This window comes from Paroedura picta, chromosome 5, assembly GCF_049243985.1.
Source record: "Paroedura picta isolate Pp20150507F chromosome 5, Ppicta_v3.0, whole genome shotgun sequence".
NCBI lineage: Eukaryota > Metazoa > Chordata > Lepidosauria > Squamata > Gekkonidae > Paroedura > Paroedura picta.
This window is the reverse complement of record NC_135373.1, coordinates 40,406,027-40,423,149: the sequence shown is the minus strand read 5'-3', so window position 1 is coordinate 40,423,149 and position 17,123 is coordinate 40,406,027. Positions and strand designations below refer to the sequence as shown.

Sequence of the window (17,123 nt, the reverse complement as noted above, 5' to 3'; positions counted from 1 at the left end):
CCTTCTTCAGGTGCCAGCACTTTCCCTCCTCGACAGGTACCAAAGATGATGCACAGAAGGCACAAGATGGGGATCCTAATGGCCATGATGAACTTTCAGGTGGCTCAGGAGCTGGGCTTCTTCCACCTAAAATGCAGAGCGAACAGTCAGGGACCTTGGGCAGGAGTCAGCATGAGCAAAGGACCACTCAAAACGCTTGGTGCCCCCACAGCAAGGATGCCTAGACCTGGGTGGCCCAAGCTAGCCAGATCTTGTCTGATCTTGGAAGCTAAGTAAGGTCAGCCTTGTTTAGTATTTGGATGGCAGATCCTGAAGGAACTCCAGGGTTACTGCAAAGATGCAGGCAATAGTAGACCACCAGTGTCGGCTTGTCTCTTCCTTTGAGGACCCTACGGGATTGCCCTTAAATTGGCTGCAACTTGGCCCTTCCCACCATCATCCCAAGGATGCCGTCTAGCCACAGCCGCTTATTAAAGCCGCTCATTAAAATAACGATCCCTGCTCTTCCTGTTCCCAATCAATACAAGAAATTAGGCACAAGGGGGGAATAGAAGCAGCAGCCTCCGACAATGGGTGAGAAACAGGTAGCATTTTCCACTCGCAGAAGGGAAGGTGTCATTTGGGTTAGTTTCCTCTTCTTGAAGCTGATCCCCCGTTTGCCCCTTATGCCTCCCCAGAGCAATATTGGAGGGAGGGTGGGAAACGGCTGTCTTGGGAGAGGGGCATGTAGGAAATTCCTGTTCCACGGATGGAACAGCCTTCTGTAGTAGAAAATGTAGTCTGGATCTTATCCAGTGGGTGGAGAAAGGTGACCAAAGGCTTCACATATTTTTTTTGTTTTTAAGCTGACTGGCAGTTCATGGATGCCCCCCAATATGCCCGGTGTCTCTTCAGAATCCTCCTCCGCTGTCAGAGCCTGCGTCACAGGTGGCTACTTTTTAAATACTAAGTCCTGAAGATGAATATTTACACAAATGTCCCTAGTTTTCTTAATCATAATACATTTCACATGTTATTCAGATTTGCAAGCTTCTTCTTTTTTCTTTCCTTTCCTTAAGGGTGTCAAGTTGCCAAACCCAGCTGCTCCTACTGAGAAACTTTGGCTCATCTTTTTAAAACACTTTAAAGCTTCCCAGGGAATTCTTCACGTGTTTTGCCTGAGCAGGGACCCCTGCAATGTATCTTCTCCCTTCCTTTGAAATGAAATTTGTGGACAACTTATTCAGGAAGGGAGGTTTAGATAGAGGCCTGTTTAGCATTTTACATCTACATGGGGGAACTGAGCTTTCAGGACAGGGGTGGAAAGTGACACATTTAGCAATGTCTTTGGATGTGAAGCTATTCTGGGACCTCTTCTTCCTGGGCTGAACTCAAGATAATATTTTCTCTAACTGTTGTTAAAATTACTCTTTCCTCTCACTCCTTTATTTTCCCTCGGTGGATCCCAGTTACCACTGTCAGCCTTTGGAATGATATAAAACATCTGGAAGATAAAATATGATGTGGAAGCCCCCTCGCTCCAGGAAAAAACCACAAGCACCAACCCTTTCCCTCCCTGTTCTACCTTTTGCTACCGGCCTGTAACTGTGATGAAATTTCACACTTAATAAGGAACTGATGTGTGGGGAGGGAGATTATTGGTGTGCAGTTTGGCTGTTACAAAGAGGCATTTTCAGCAAATGCAGCAATGCATGGCAAGGAGAAAGTCTGCTACCACTGTGGGTCATTTCTGGCCATCTCAAGAGACAGCGTCTTATTCTCTCCTACATTCCGCCCCTCCCCAAAGAGACACAGGAGTTAGTAACTTTTATCACGACGTTTACATGCCAGAACAAATCACTCGCAAGCCCCACTGATTTCAGTGGAAGAGTTTCAGCATGATTGAAATCTATGCGATTTCGAAGTGCTTAATTTCAGCAGGCCTGACCTGGGCCCATTCTGCATATATAGGATAATGCACTTTCAATATGCTTGCGCAGTTGGATTTTCCTGTGTGGAACAGGAAAATCTACTTCTAAAGTACACTGATGAGCCTCTTGTGGCGCAGAGTGGTAAGGCAGCAGACATGCAGTCTGAAGCTCTGCCCATGAGGCTGGGAGTTCAATCCCAGCAGCCGGCTCAAGGTTGACTCAGCCTTCCATCCTTCTGAGGTCGGTAAAATGAGTACCCAGCTTGCTGGGGGGTAAACGGTAATGACTGGGGAAGGCACTGGCAAACCACCCCGTATTGAGTCTGCCATGAAACCGCTAGAGGGCAACACCCCAAGGGTCAGACATGACCCGATGGTTGCACAGGGGATACCTTTACCTTTACCTTTAAATATGCCCTGCACAGCCCAGGCTAGCCTGAACTCATCAGATCTCAGAAGCTAAGCAGGGTCAGTCTTGGCTAGTATTTGGATGGGAGACCACCAAGGAAGCCCAGGGTCATGATGCAGAGGAGGCAGTGGCAAGTCACCTCCAAAATCTCTTGCCTTGAAAACCATACAGCAGGGAGGGCTAAACTGTGGTTCTCCAGATGTCCATACACTACAATAACCATGAGCCCCTGCCAATTGGCCATGCTGGCAGAGACTTATGGTAATTGTTGTCCACACTGTGGAGGGCCACAGTTTGGCCACCCCTGCCCTATGGGGTAGCCATGTCAACTGTGACTTGACAAAACTTTCCACCATCACCTTCAGCTGGATTTCCGAATAATATAAAATAATGGAACTAATATTCCAAAATGCACATCTATTGTGGCCCCTGACTGGATCTGTACATAAAGGCCAAATGGTACAATGGACTGTATCATTTCAGAAAATTATGGGTGAATCGCACTTTTGAACGTTTTGCTACATGTAAACACACAACCATGTCCTGCTAGAACACACCAGGGAGAGGGCTGGATTAGATTTACTCCCTGAGATTTTCTACTTGCGTGAGATCCTATGAATGCATTTAGCTGACAAAGGCACCTTACTGCAGCAGAGAGGGAACCACTGACAGAGGAAGGCTCTTTCATCTGAAGGAATACACCTCCCCGAGAGGCAAGGATCCATGGTGATCCATTTCAGAGGCGCATGAAAAAGACCTACAGTCTGAAGAGGTAGAGCTTCTACCTAACCCTCAGGTGCAACCATCTTACTCCGTTGCTGAAATTTCATACGAGAATTAGAGTTCACAGATTTCTGCTAAGATTTACAAAGTTTCCAAGAGAAGGTAATTCCTACAACTCTAACCTCTTCCTTGCTCCCAGGGCTGTCTTCCTGGTGCTTGGAAGAGCATCTCTCCCTCTCTATTTATGAATCAGATTTCTGCCCTCCTCAGAACGGAAGCCGCCAACTTATGTACTTGGCAGGATTCTTTTGACTTTTTAAGAAGTAAAGCAGATGCACAGAAATACAAGAGGAGAGCCCAATGTAGAGAGGCAGTGACAGCAGGGAAAACATTCAACTCAGTGAATTTTTTTGCTTGTCAAAGGAGCCCCAGCAGGAAAAAGAGATGGCCCTCTGTCAAGAACTTTGTGAAATCCATTGACTGTCCTCTTAACTCCAACATCACAGACGCTTGCATCCACTGTTTTGTGCCCAATAAATCCGTCTCCATCTCATATTACTTAACTATGGAGGGACAGAATCTTCTCTCCCCCAAGAAAGGATGATTAAAGAATCTTGGGCTTCCCTTTTGCTTCCTTTGCAGAGTAATCTTGGAATCTGCTTCACAATTTGGCTTCTGACACTCTGGAAAAGGGTGGAACATCTCCTGAAACCATTTTAGCTTCCCTCAAAGCATCTTCCAGGTTTTGAATGAGGAGGAACCTCCATATTCACTTTGACATTTGCTGTCGGCAAAATTCAGCAGCTGCTCTATCTGGGGCTGCGTCCTTCCTCCAGGGAAAACACCAAAGGGCTTCAGGAACCCAGGGGACATTGGTCTTCAGGGCAGGTTTAGTGGGATGACAACTGCAAATTATCTTCCTAAAGAGTTTCGGACACAGAGGCGACTTTAAGAAGCTCTCAGCCTATACTGTGAAGGGCTTCTGCAAACTCTTAATCGGTAGGATTTTCAAATTCTTCTGTGTTTCTTCATTCCAAAATATACACATTTCTAAGTTTTGCTGAAAGCAGAATTGGAGATGGTATTTATAGAGGGCATACTCAGGAGAAATATTTGCTGGAAAACTGAAGATACAATTTTTGTAAGACCTGGGAAGTCACATTTCCCGTCTCCCCCCCCCCCCAGTTTCCCACTTACTGCTGTCCACTCCCCTAACCACACACAGACAACTAGGTGTGGTTTGCAAGCTTGCCTGCCCCCAATTAAGGTTAAGCACTAGGTACGCCCAATGCTACATATACCAATCATGCCCTTCTCCATAACATCAAACCAAAGATTGCAAGCAGGCTAGAGGCAGGTTTGCAAACCGAGGCGCATGCTAAGAATGATTAATAAACACCCCAGTTGTATGTGAAGAACACAAGAAAGCTTAGGCAGATTGTGAGTGAGTGAAGGGACTGTGTCAGTGGCTGGCTCTTGCGGCCCTTTCTTGCATGCCCAGAAAAATGCCTATTGCAACTTTGGGATCAGGAACTGAAGCTCTTCCAGGCCAGACTGGCCAGGGATTCAGGTTTGGGGAGGGAGGCATCATCTGGGCATGAAATGGGGGTCACTGTGGGTGAGCAGGTAGTTGTGAGTTTCCTGCATCCTGCAGGGGGTTGAACTAGATGGCTCTGGAGGTCCCTTCTAACTCCATGATTCTATGATTCTATGAAAACGTCTACCTTGTACAAAACTTTGTTGATCTTAAAGGTGCCACTGGGCTCAAACTTTGTTCTACTCAAAAGCAGGTCATGCTAATGAAGAGAAGTTCTGCGATTAAAAGGAAGCAGGCTGCTGTGGGGGCAATTTGACAGCACTGAGCCTGCATCAGGCCACGACCGTCAAGACACAGGAATGAGAGAACTTGTTGCATAAGTGCATGAAGGAAAACTATGCAGATCTTACTCCATTCACAAGCTCCACACTCATCGTATTAAATTAGCTAGGATGAGACACTTTGGCAGACAGGTCACAGGAAATCATTGTGAGTTCCCACCTAGTCTCAAACCAAAACTTGTGCCACTGAAGGTAGCACAGGTGCATTCCTCTAATGCTCAAGAGAGCTACTGTATTGGCATGCTTAGAGCACCGGGCGAAAACCTGGAAGTGCTGGATTCAAATCCCCGCACACCCCTGAATCTCACTCAGTAACCTGAGCCAGTCACTCCCAGCTCAGCCTACCTTACAGGGATGCTGTGAAGACAAAAGTGGGAGGAGGGAGGATCACACAGGCAGATTCACAGATGGTAAGCCTGGAAACTGCCCACCAGGTCACAAAGTTTACCGTCTGCTGCACTGAATGACTTCAGCAACTGAGCCAAGCTGCACATTCCGGGGGCAAATACCTCCTTGTAAAAGCTCCAGCATTACTCACTAAATGTGCTTGGTGGCAAAAATAACTGTCCTCAGACCAACAATACAATGATTGAACAATATTTTTGGAGGGAAAGTTGCAGCACAGCATCGGGAAAAATAAACGCATGAATCCATTTGATCCGAAATCCAATTGATGCGTTAGATTAAGCCGGGGAAAAGAGAGCTAATTTTTTGTCTCTGATCCTCAAGCCTTAGATAAACAGGAGCAGGCCCCATTCAGTAGGCTGCCAGGATTTCCTTGAAGGTGTGTTTACCAAAGCCTTGGACTACTCTGCCCACTCCAGAGCTACCCTTCCACTCAGAATTATCCATTTAAAAGTGTCTCTCCATATCTAGAACGACACAGCTGGGCATTTTAGCTTTTCTATACAATGAACTTTCCCTACGCGTGCCACTTTAAAAGAGATTCACTGTCTAGAAGACGAGCAAGATTTGGGTCTAGTAACACTTAAAGACCAACAAGATTTTACTCTTTTACGAGAGTAAAAGATCCCATAGTCAGATCAAAGAATGTTGACTCTTGAAAGTTTATAAGCTGATCGTGCCCTCCTCCAGCACACCATCTGAAGCTGTTCACATCCAGATTTATGGAAAAGTGACCGGTCACTTAACAACGCCTTAGTCTTTGCCCCTTCCACTTTTCCTGGAGCTCCCTACAGTCTCTTCTCCCCCCCCTCCCCTCCCCAACACACAAACACAGAGTGTCCCTAAAGTCTAAACAGAGTCATTCTGAAGCATCACTTCTGGAACCACAGAGAGGAATCCCAAGCAGATCTCTCCAAGGAGTTGCCGCAAGCAAGAAGACAGAAGACCCACAGCACCGAGGGCTTGCAGCGAGACTCAGCTAATCGCTTCCCTCTGTTCAGTTGGCCTGAAGCGTTCGCCTTGACGGGCGCCTTCCAGCGGAGCCCCTTTCTGCCTTGCTTAAAATAGCATCCTCCTTTGCTGGAGCGAGGGATCACCGGGAGAAGCAAATCAGAAGCCCTCTCTGCATTGCAGGCAGATGTGAAGAGTTCAGTCTCAATCAGGTGGAGCTGGGGGGGGGGAAGGGGGGATTAGTTTTCTTACCTGCTGGAGGTGCTAAACACAGCTGGCCATGTTTCTAACCAGGGAAGAGGCTGGAAATTGGATTCCCCACCCCACACTCCCATACACACAGGCGAGGAAGTGAGTCTCCAGCCCACGTCACTGCCGAAATCTGGCAACCATCTGCTCCAACTTTTCTGTTGTCTGAAACTTTACCCCACCACTTCCCGATGTGTCTGTGTGCAAGACAGATGAAAAGTAAGGGGTTGGGGTGCTGGCGGGGGGCGTTTCTAACCTTGGCTTCAGAGTAAGCTCGACAGAGGTCCTTACAGAGATCTTGACATCTTAGAAGCCAACAAGGTTCTCCTTTAGACGCCTCTCTCTCTCTTTCTCTCTCTCTCTCTCAGCGGTTCCCTCCGGAGGTGGAAAAACGAAGAAACATTTCTCTCTCCCTCTCCCTCTCTCTCTCTCTCTGAGCTCAGGGCTCGCTCTGTGACGAAGAGTTGTTTCTCCGCCAGGCCTCTGAGCTGGAAGCGAAGCGCTCCTAAACGTGCCGGAATGCCAAAAAAACTTAATCAAGCCCAGCTGGGACATGAACAAAGGCCTCTGGGCAGGGAAAGTCGCATCCCGCTCCTCTCTAGCATTCAGGGCCTGCATTATTTTTTCTCCTTTTGAAACGCGCACACACACACATCTCTCCTTTCTAATGCCTGACACATCTTAATGAGATTTCGGGGCCAAGCCGTTAAAGCGCAGATGGGATCCAAGTTCGGAGTGTGTCTGAATTCTGCTGGCAGCCACGTTGACTTTCTCCTCGGTAGCATGGCTTGGCCACCGAGAGTGAGGCTGTTTGATAATCACTGACGAGTGGCATCTTCCAGGCGTGGTGAAGGAGGCGGGCGGCCCTGCCGTGGCCAGCTCAGAGGCCTGGTGGAGCAAAGGTTTCGGCAGAGCTCTGGTCATAGCTGTGTTTCCTTCCCCTGGAAACCCGGATCGTAGAGTGATTAGGGTACCAGCCATGCCCAGTTCCCTTCCAACCCCTGGCTCTGTCTGGAAGCTGAAGGTGACATTGGTGTCACACCGCCCTTCCGATTTCCTGAGAGCTCACCACCCCTCCCTACCCCCACATTCCTTTGATTTGTCTGTGCCTTCCCTTCTCACCTCCATCCCACGGTTTATGACCTGCAGAGACTCTCTTCCCCCCACTCCGAAGAGCTGCCTCTTATCGTGTCCTTGGTTCGCATAGTAGGGGCTGCCAAGGATGACAGGGGAAACAGACTGGATGTCTCCTGGATTCGTGCCTTTTAGATCAAAAGCCTCCCCTGTGGGAACTGGATCTCTCACCTAAACTATTCCCCCCTATATATATATACCTAAGGGGGCCAGCTGTGCTTATCTCTGTCAATGCTCCTGTTCTTGCCATGCTTTGCCTTATGGAACCATTCAATAAAGACTTGAATTCTTTGCACTGTATGTATAGGGGAGGGGACCCCTCTGCGAGGGGATCTCTTCTGTGTGTAGGGGAGGGGACCCCTCTGTGAGGGGATCTCTTCTGTGGGGAGGGGAGGGGACCCCTCTGTGAGGGGATCTCTTCTGGTCAGTCGGACTAGCCCACGGTTCGTAACAATCGGCCCAGGTGCTCTCCTACCCTCTCAGAACCTGTAGTCCTGACTGGACGGGAAATTGTACATAGAAAAGGATGCCGTACACTGAGACTGTTCCCAGAGCCACAGTGGTGTGTGCAGTCCCATCCAGTCATTGGTGAAGAACAGAAGGTTGGGCATGGTCTCTCTCCCTCCATGGTCTCCTTCCTACTACTGCCAGATGATGAAGTTGGGAGTGTGCACCCTAAAAGGTGTACATGGCTGCCTATGGGCACAGTGGATTTGCGCCAGTGATTTTCCCTAATGCCATCACAGCCCAGGGCAGGGATGCCTGATTATTTGCCAGTCTGGTTGGCTCCCTGCTTGCTGGTACGACGGTCCTGGGATCGGAACATTCTACACCTGTTTGTTGACATCGGGATAGCTCAAGCATGTTGAATTGTGTGTGTATAGAAATGACTGTACGTATACAATTGCATACTGTTTTGCTGTAGCTGCTACCTCCCCCACTGTGTCTGCCCCCACCACTACAACCTCCAATTTAGGCATATTGTTTAAAAAATGTTTCACATTTCTGAGTTGAGACTCACTATTCTGGAATCTCCATGGGCCTTTTCAGGACATTTCCGAGTGTCCATATTGGTTACTGAGCTGTCCAGCTCTTAGGGGGACGTAGACATTCCCAACTCTGCAAAACAAACACCAATATATTTGTTAAACTTTTACATGACTTGCAATGCTGTAGTCCTCTCCTGGCACTTGGCACTGACAACAATAAAGGAAGTCAGCCAAACTGGGTGAAATGCCAGGATTTTTAAAAGCACTGGTCTGTCTTCTTTCAAGCTGGATGATTGGTTGGTTGCTCAGGGGCCATCCATGAGCCTAGGCAGTGAATCTTAATACCCAGTCACAACACACGGCACTAATTTCATAGATCAAAAAAGCAGGCAACAATTCTAACGTTGTTATTTAAACCAGCCATTCTCAATCATTTTTGGCCACGGCCATTTTTGGAGCTCTTCTCTGGTCCCAGGGCTCCTTGCAGTAGGCTGGAGGCTTGTGCAATAAACTAGGCTAAAAAAGGTCGAAGCTAGGAGTGAACTGACAATGCTCAAAGTACCTTGTCTTATATATTTACTAGCAGAAAAATCCTTTGTATCCCTGAATACAACAGGTCATCCCTCCCTGCCCTGGGCAGGCCAGCCATCCTCCCCCCACCCGCTGCCCCCAAAAGGCCTACCAAGGCCCATGGAGGCAGTCTGCTCCTCCCACCACCCCGACAGCGAGGCGATGCGACCAGGGGCGGGACATCCTTCCTGATTGGCCGTTTGTTGGATGGATAGCCAATCAGGAATGGGACAGCTGGGACAGCCAACCTGATTGGTGGTTAGGCGGTGAGTCCCAGCTCCTCCCAACACCCCTTACTGGCTTTATTAATGGTTACAGATTTATTATTAGACTTACAAACCTAATACATATATGTGAGACAGATTCTTAGCACATTCAACCAAGAGAAGTATTTGCATTCATTTTTTCCCTTGAAGGCCTTAATCCACGCACACACAAAATGACATTATTTTCTTTTCCTTGATGAAGGCCAAACTTTCTAGCAATTAATGACATCACACGTGACAGAAAGGGCATTTCAGCAGTTCAGCCACCAGCCCCACTCCAAAAACTATTTGGGTCCCCTTCTCACATTTTTCAGTCTGTGGCCCCCTTCCAATGTGCCAGGGCCACAGGGGACCCCAGGGGGATAATTTAAACAATTAATCCAACAGTCTAGGTGTAAAGGTGGGGAATAAATGTCATTCCCAGTGATCTGGGGATATGTGCTTTCTTCTCCTGGCACCCAGAAGACAGACTGCACAGTTGCAAAAGCAGCTACAACAGAGAACAGTAGAAATGTAGCTTATTTAACAAGGAACAACCAGTCCTTGACCCCGGAGCATAAACGGCTACCAGTCAGGGGCAAAGCCAATCTGCTTCCACATGGAGATTATTCTTTGTATAGCTGTCAATGCTGCTGTGAACACAGAGGTATTTGTTTTTTTCTTATTTCTATACTGCCCTCCCATAAGGCTTGGGGCAGTTTACATAAAATGTAAAGATATACATCACAATCAATCGTGACAACAACATTCCTAACAGCGGTTATAGACTAAGCAACAGTATTATTATAATAATCCACATTACATCAATAACTTTAACTTTCAAAACATGATCCCATGGGAAGTCAGTCTAGGTCCAGATAATGGAAATGAGCATCTGGTGGGCCAGTGGATGCTGTTGGGTTGGCCAACCTCAACTGAATGCTGGTGGAGGAGCTTCCTTTTACAGGCCCTGTGGAATTGTGGGAGTTTACATGGAAAAGAGCATCCATATGGACATTTCCCCCCAGCACTTTTATTGCCCCCATTTCACCACTCCTTCACCGCAGGACTTAAAAAAAAAAAGTAATTGACAGATCACCTTGACTTTGATGGCCCAGGCTGGCTTGATCTCATCATATCTTGGAAGCTAAGCAGGACTGACTCTGGTTATGACTTGGATGGGAAACCATCAAGGAAGTCCATGGTTGCTACTCAGGGCTGATGGGAATTGTAGTCAGTGGACATCTAGAGAGTCACAAGTTGGCCACTCCTCGGCTATCACAAACCACATCTAGTTCTACAAAATTTGAGTCCAATAGCACCCTCAAGATCAACAAAGATTTACTCAAGGCATGAGCTTTCATGTGCATGCACACTTCACAAAAAACTCTTGCCTTGAATAAATCTTTGTTGGTCTTAAAGGTGCTATTGGACTCAAATTTTGCTGTGCTGCTTCAGACCAACACGGCTATCCTCTTGAATCTACACATCTAGTTCTCTTACCTTCAGAACCCCATAGGAGTCCCTCTAAGTCTGAAGCAACTTGACAGAACATTTCACCATCCAGTGACAGACCACTAGAGCATGATGCTCATGATCTACTACAACAATGCCCCAATTCCCAGCTTCCGTTAAAAAAAGCATTCTAGCCCTTTCTGTTCCAGTTTTAAGGCACATTTCCTATTATATCTCCAGAATCAAAAGGATGACTTTCTTCGATAATAACAAAACCATAATTAAAAATTATTTAATAACATTAAAACCACGTAAAACAGCATTGCAGCATCAATTGTCATCATTATTTAATGGACTCTATCAATAGGTCTTCCCAGATTAAGATGTTTTCGTGGGGCAGCAACATTTGGGGTGGGACAGAAAAAAATCATTAGGCGAGAGTGCAGAGGCTTTGCACAGCTTCCCCATGAAAGCTGCAACGTATTCACTGGGCCTGTTCCTCTGGTTTCTTTGTGTCTCCTCCCCAGCCGCAAATACTGAGAAAGAGAGGCCTGATCTCTGAATGGGGGCCCCGCTTGCCAGACCAAAGTGCCTTGCTGTACAGTTAGCTGTCCAGAGTGCCTGCGGTCTGGTTTCTCAGCTGCATTAGCAGAGTGGCGCGTGTGTTTGGAGCCAAAGGAAATTAGCCCACAGTTTTGCGGAAAGGGAGGCAGAGAGGTTGGGGCTGGTGTGGGAAGGAGAAGGCTCGGGTTCCTCAGGCTGGTGAGCCAGTTTAAGGACATCCCAAGCTGAACATCTGCTTATTGAGTTACTTACTTGGAGGAATTTTATCCCGTCTTTCTCCCAAGCCCCCCGGCTGCCAGCGAGGCTCTTGGAGAGTGCAGCCTTTTGCTTTGACCAGAATTGCCCGGAGAAACACGTGTGGGTTTTCCTTCCCTAATTTCCTCCTCACCACCATCCTGCAAGGTAGGTTAGGTTAAGAGGAAGAGATTGGCCCCGGGTGATCTGGGGAGCCCAATGGGTCCTTGGATTCAGATCTCCCCCACAACCGGCACTAGAACTGCTATAGGGCTGTCTTTTCCACATCTAATCACAACCTCACCTGCATCGACCACCTTTTAAAGGTCCTTAGAATACGCTTGTTGTCCCTTCTGTATTTTAAAACGGCAGTAACCTGCCTTCAGCAGGCATGAGAAGGCAGACCGGCAAAATGAATAAATAGGAAAAAAGTTACAAAAAATGAAACATTCAAAGCGGCACCTGCAGACCATTTTGGGGGACCAAAATAGCAGCCGTTAATGCTTCTTTTCCCTCAAAGGCCTGCCCAGCCAACATAGGAATGGGGAAGGGAGCTGACTATAACTCTGGCTCACACATCACAGTATGTGTTAAGTGATGCGCAGGCCTAGAAGTGGGAGCCAAAAACAAAACAGAATCACTGTTGTCAATATTCAGGGAGACGTCCCAGAGATGCGTGCCTTGGAGTTAAGAGATGCTTTTCAGCCCCAGAGCTCTGGATTCAAAAAGGAGTTGTTGTTTTTTTAAGGCCAATTTCCAAAGAGTTGAATATTTTAAAGCAAGCAGTGCTAGAAGCTCTGTGATGCTGCTCAAAGTTTGCAACAAGACATGAGTGGAACTAGTTTAATTCCATGGCTGTTTTTCGTACCTCTTTGAAGTCTGGAAATGTATGACCATTTCTGCATGAGGAATCTGCCTCTGGACAACCGCTGGCTGCTGGTGAGTTTTAGAGCTCCCTCCACATGATGTTGTCTAATTTCCTGAGGCTGTCCAGGGGTTGGCTCAAGTTTTAGCCAGATTAGCCAGGGAAATCGCCAAAACTGGATTTGCCACTTTTATCTCACATCCCATCAGTGAACATCCAGGGGCAACCCCATATGGAGAAGGAAATGTGCAACAGTCGTGCTAGCATGGTCCCGCCATCGCACCTGCTTTCCCCTCTCCACAGGGCCCAATAAGTATAAGGAATATGTCTCTATGGACCTTAGGAAATCCAAAGATTTGCAGAAAAATCTGAAAAATGAAATAATTGGAAGGGATTGAAACATCTGCTCACCCCAAAGTGAGCAGAGATATCTGTACATGCATAGACATTGTACGAAATACCTAGCATTTGCATGGGATTTCAGATTGCTGTCACAATCCCAAAGAATGCCCAGTATTGATTCCCTATCCAGGAGTAGGGGAGGGGGAAAAGACAGGGGCGGAGCATAAGGAAGGAGGAAGAGAGGCAACCTGGTGGGGAATGAAGCAGAAAATACAGGTAGGACCGAAGGAAAGGAGAATAGAAAACAACTGTTGACACTGTAAGGGGGAGGGAAAGAAAGATAGGCAGGAAAGTGGCAAGTGAGGGGAGAAAAACTGAGGGAGGGAAGCAATCTCCCCCCCCCCCATTGGTCTTCACAGGTCCCCCGCTTATCACACATGGATACGGGGGGGATGTGAACAGCAGGCATCAGACATAAAAAGCGGCAGGAGGTCTGCAGAGTCTAAAATTATACAGTGACATGTTCAGTAATTCAGCAGTAATTGGTGATAATACTATTTTTGTAGCTACGCTGTGCTAATTTAACACTGGAAATGTGAACAATGCCCTTGGTCCTGGATAAATGTGAACGGAACAGAATCAAAATTGCTGATAAAGTCTCGTGCAAAATTTTTTGCGCTGGCACTTCACTTTGAAGTCCTTTTACTGAAGTGGTTGTTACTTTAAGGTCATCAGAAAAATGTCCTGGGAGACTGAAATGCATTTCCACTGGCTTCTGAATCCTGCCATTTTTCAATACCAATTTCTGTCCTTTTTTGTCTTGCAAAGTCTGACTCTCTTAGACGGAGAGCAGGAGGACATGTTGGCTGGCTGAGGTACAGTTTGCCTAGAGGGCAGAACAGGTGAATTAGCTGTAGTAGCACTGTCTGTATGGACAGCCACAAAGAGCTAGCACTGATTCTCTACAATGCCAGGCTAGGATCTGGGAGACAACAGTTTTGCATTCTGTCTCCGCCATGGAAGACTGCTGAGTGACCTCGAGCCACTCATTCTCTCTCAGTCTAACCAGAGGATCCCCAAACAGGTTTCCGGGGAACCCTGGGGTTATGTGAGAGCTCCCCAGCCTTTCCCAGAAATTCAGATAGCTGCTGACATCACTAGATGTCACTGGAGCCCATTTCCCCAGTTGTTCTACAGGCCTAGGTGTAAACTGCACGGAGCTTTTATTCCAACGCCAGGTAAATTCAATTCCTGCCGTCTACACAGAATGCGATTTCTGTTTGGATTTTGGGTGATTTAAATTTTCCTTCTGCAGCAAGAAAGATTGATCCAGAGTGACCCTACCTTATTGTGCAATATCTTAGAGTGCTTTTAATGCTCAATATTTTTCAAATCCGGATTGGGAAAGAAAGCTCCGTGGTAGAGAACCTCTGATAGGCCACACCTGGTCATGTGACAAGCTTGCTTTAAAGGAGAAGCCACTAATTTCTCTCAACTTCTGTCGGTCCTGGATTTTTCCTCCCTCCTCTGCCTTTTTCGATCCTCTCCCCCTTCCCTCCAAGAAAAGAAAGAGGCTCCCTGCCTGGATCCTCTCCCCCCCCCCTTCAAGAAAAGAAAGAAAGAGGCTTGGCTCCCCCCCACCTTCTGAGCCTCCCTAACCACGTGCAGAAGACTTTCCTGTTTCAATGGGGGGGGGGGAGAGGAAGACCCGAGTTCAAAGCGAACTGAATTCAACAGGATTGACAATGGAATAAAGTAAGTGCAGACTCTGCCCTAGTTTCTTTCTCCACAATGAAAACGCCAAACGATTAATTGATTGGCTGACTGGCTCCTGTCTCTTACATCCGTTGCCACTTCTTTGATGCCACTTCACCACTTCCGGGGTTCCTCAAAGCCTCTTTCAAGGGCTCCTCTACTGTCAAAAGACAGGTTTTACCCAACAATTCCCAGCCTTTTTGGCTTGGTAGCCCTCAAGACTAAACCTATTTGTTACGATATCCCAGTGTGTACAAATTAATAAAACGGCAAAAGCCTATCTTCACAACCTAATTTTAATGTTGGGACTCACAGGTTAAGAAGTGTGCTGGTTTCCCTGAGGGGGAAAAGCAGGTGACAGCTAATTGTGAGTCTGTTGAAGAGACAGGTATCAGAGCAAATGCCTCAGAGGTAGTCCATTAACGCTGGTAAGTAATCTGGTCATTGGAAAAAAGGAGGAGGAAGTAGAATTGGGCGATGGAGGTTCTTATCTTCTGTCCCATCTTCTTCTGGGCCTGCTCAGTAATTGCTTACTCCCAAATACTTTGACAGCCTGTTTCTTCACTTCATACAAAATTTTGAGGGCGGAGAGACCTGGAACGATGCCACACAATGATGCCACCAAAAAAGATAGCGCCCTCGCTGTTAACTTCTGATGGTTAAGGCATGTCTGGAACAAATGCACTAACTCCACCCCTGGAAAAAATGCACAGAGAGGGCAGAGGTATGGAAGGCCCATGCCCCAACTAATTCCAGAGCTTCTCAATTGACTGCTAAGATAATCAGGAATTAGTTGAATGTTTGGGGGAGGGGTAATATTTAGCTGTAGTCTCTGGGTTGTGTGATGTGCTCTGGATAGTAGCTGTAAAGTTCCTATGTCCATTCCATAGTTGCATTGTAGTGTCCAAAAGTAGCCCTGCTTTGGGCTCAGGTTGATACCAGACGGGGAAAAGGAAGCGGCTAAAATTCTCTTGTAGTGCCTCAAGGACTTCTTTCCTCTTCTTCCATTTTGAGTTCATAGCCCATCAGGTTCCCCTTCAAGAGCATAGAACAGGTTCGTGCGGGAGATCTCAGGCACAAAGTGCACCCTAAGCGCAATGGGATTAAAAGTGCAACAGGATTCTGCACTGACTCGCCCTCTTTCTCTGCCTCCATCTATTTGTTCATCTTGTATCCCGATTCATCAAAGCGCAAAGCAGCTGGCAGACAATAAAACAATACATTGTAAAATATTCAACGTACAATAAATAACATCGTCCTGGATCCAGAAACAGCATCATCTGAAGACACAGTAAAAGCTCTCCAAAGCGATCCATCAATCATATTCAGATTACTACACCTAGTGGGGAAACTTCACAATCAAACAGCCTGGCTATATATTTTCCCAGTAAGTGCAGGGGTATCTCCCAGAGCAGCCCTTCTGTGGAGCAGTTTGACTGTGGAGATACCACTGAAATATTTCTCAGGCTTCGGGGGACCAGTCACTGATGTCAGTTGACCACACCTCCCTTGTATTACTTTGTACACATTAGGATATCTTGTTAATGATTATGAAACTATTTATTTGTAGATTTTTGGAGTGGCAATCACTGAGGAAGAATCAGAAAACGGGAGAAATGTACCTGGGAGCCCATTCTGATTGCCAAGAAGTTGAATTAATATACCTAATATACACTTGAACTTGTCCATTAAGCCTAATGCTGGGATCGATTGAGGGCAAAAGAAAAAGGGGACGACAGAGAATGAGGTGGCTGGATGGAGTCACTGAAGCAGTAGGTGCAAACTTAAATGGACTCCGGGGAATAGTAGAGGACAAGAAGGCCTGGAGGATCATTGTCCATGGGGTCACGATGGGTCGGACACAACTTCGCACCTAACAACAACAACAATATACACTTAATAAAAGTGGATGAGAGACTCCATTATTTTTGGCATTTTGATTTCGTTTTTGGCTTGTTGGGCAATCAATGGTGCAGTGTCTTTGCAATGACCCCTGGAAGTGACAGGAGCCTCGGGCAGTAATGGTTGAAAATTGGGATTGTTTGCTTCAGTGCAGTTTGGCCACCTGAGCGATCACCGAAGCCTGAAGCGGCGCATAGGAGGCCAGCACCACTGCGCGGCAGGGCAGCAGCGGCGCACCAGCCAGCGGCCACACACAAGCATAGAGCTCTGAGCCTGTGTGAGGCTGCTTGGCACACCACCACTGCCCCTCCTCTCCACGCCAAAGTGCACAATCCTACTTGAAATTGTCAGGTCCTCCCCTCTCCTCCTCCAGCCCCATCACTGGCCACTTTGGAAGGGGAGGCGGGTCAACCAGCCCAAATAAGGTAGCATAAAAAAAAATACCCTTTTCCTTTCACAGGGAGGAAGGGCTCTCTCCAGCGGCCATGTTGAAAACCACCACACCGCAGTACCCTTGAGGAGCCTGTGTGGAACTCTATGATAC

At 47.2% G+C, this 17,123-nt stretch overlaps 1 protein-coding gene across 6 annotated transcripts in view; it reads right to left on the bottom strand.

The window, feature by feature from the left end:
* The window catches only part of COL16A1 (collagen type XVI alpha 1 chain), a 168,348-nt gene extending 159,571 nt beyond the window's left edge, over positions 1-8,777 (bottom strand). For 2 of the 6 annotated variants that reach the window (XM_077337468.1, XM_077337469.1), the window contains exons 1-2: positions 6,528-6,742; positions 2-126 (exon numbers count right to left, since the gene is read on the bottom strand). In XM_077337468.1, coding sequence (XP_077193583.1) covers positions 2-86 — 85 coding nt within the window. In that variant the 5' untranslated portion in view covers positions 87-126; positions 6,528-6,742. Of the gene's footprint in view, position 1; positions 127-6,527; positions 6,744-6,780; positions 6,976-8,679 lie in introns of those variants that run through there. The other 4 variants (XM_077337466.1, XM_077337465.1, XM_077337467.1 and 1 more) reach the window with 4 other exon arrangements.
* Positions 8,778-17,123: the final 8,346 nt, after the last annotated feature.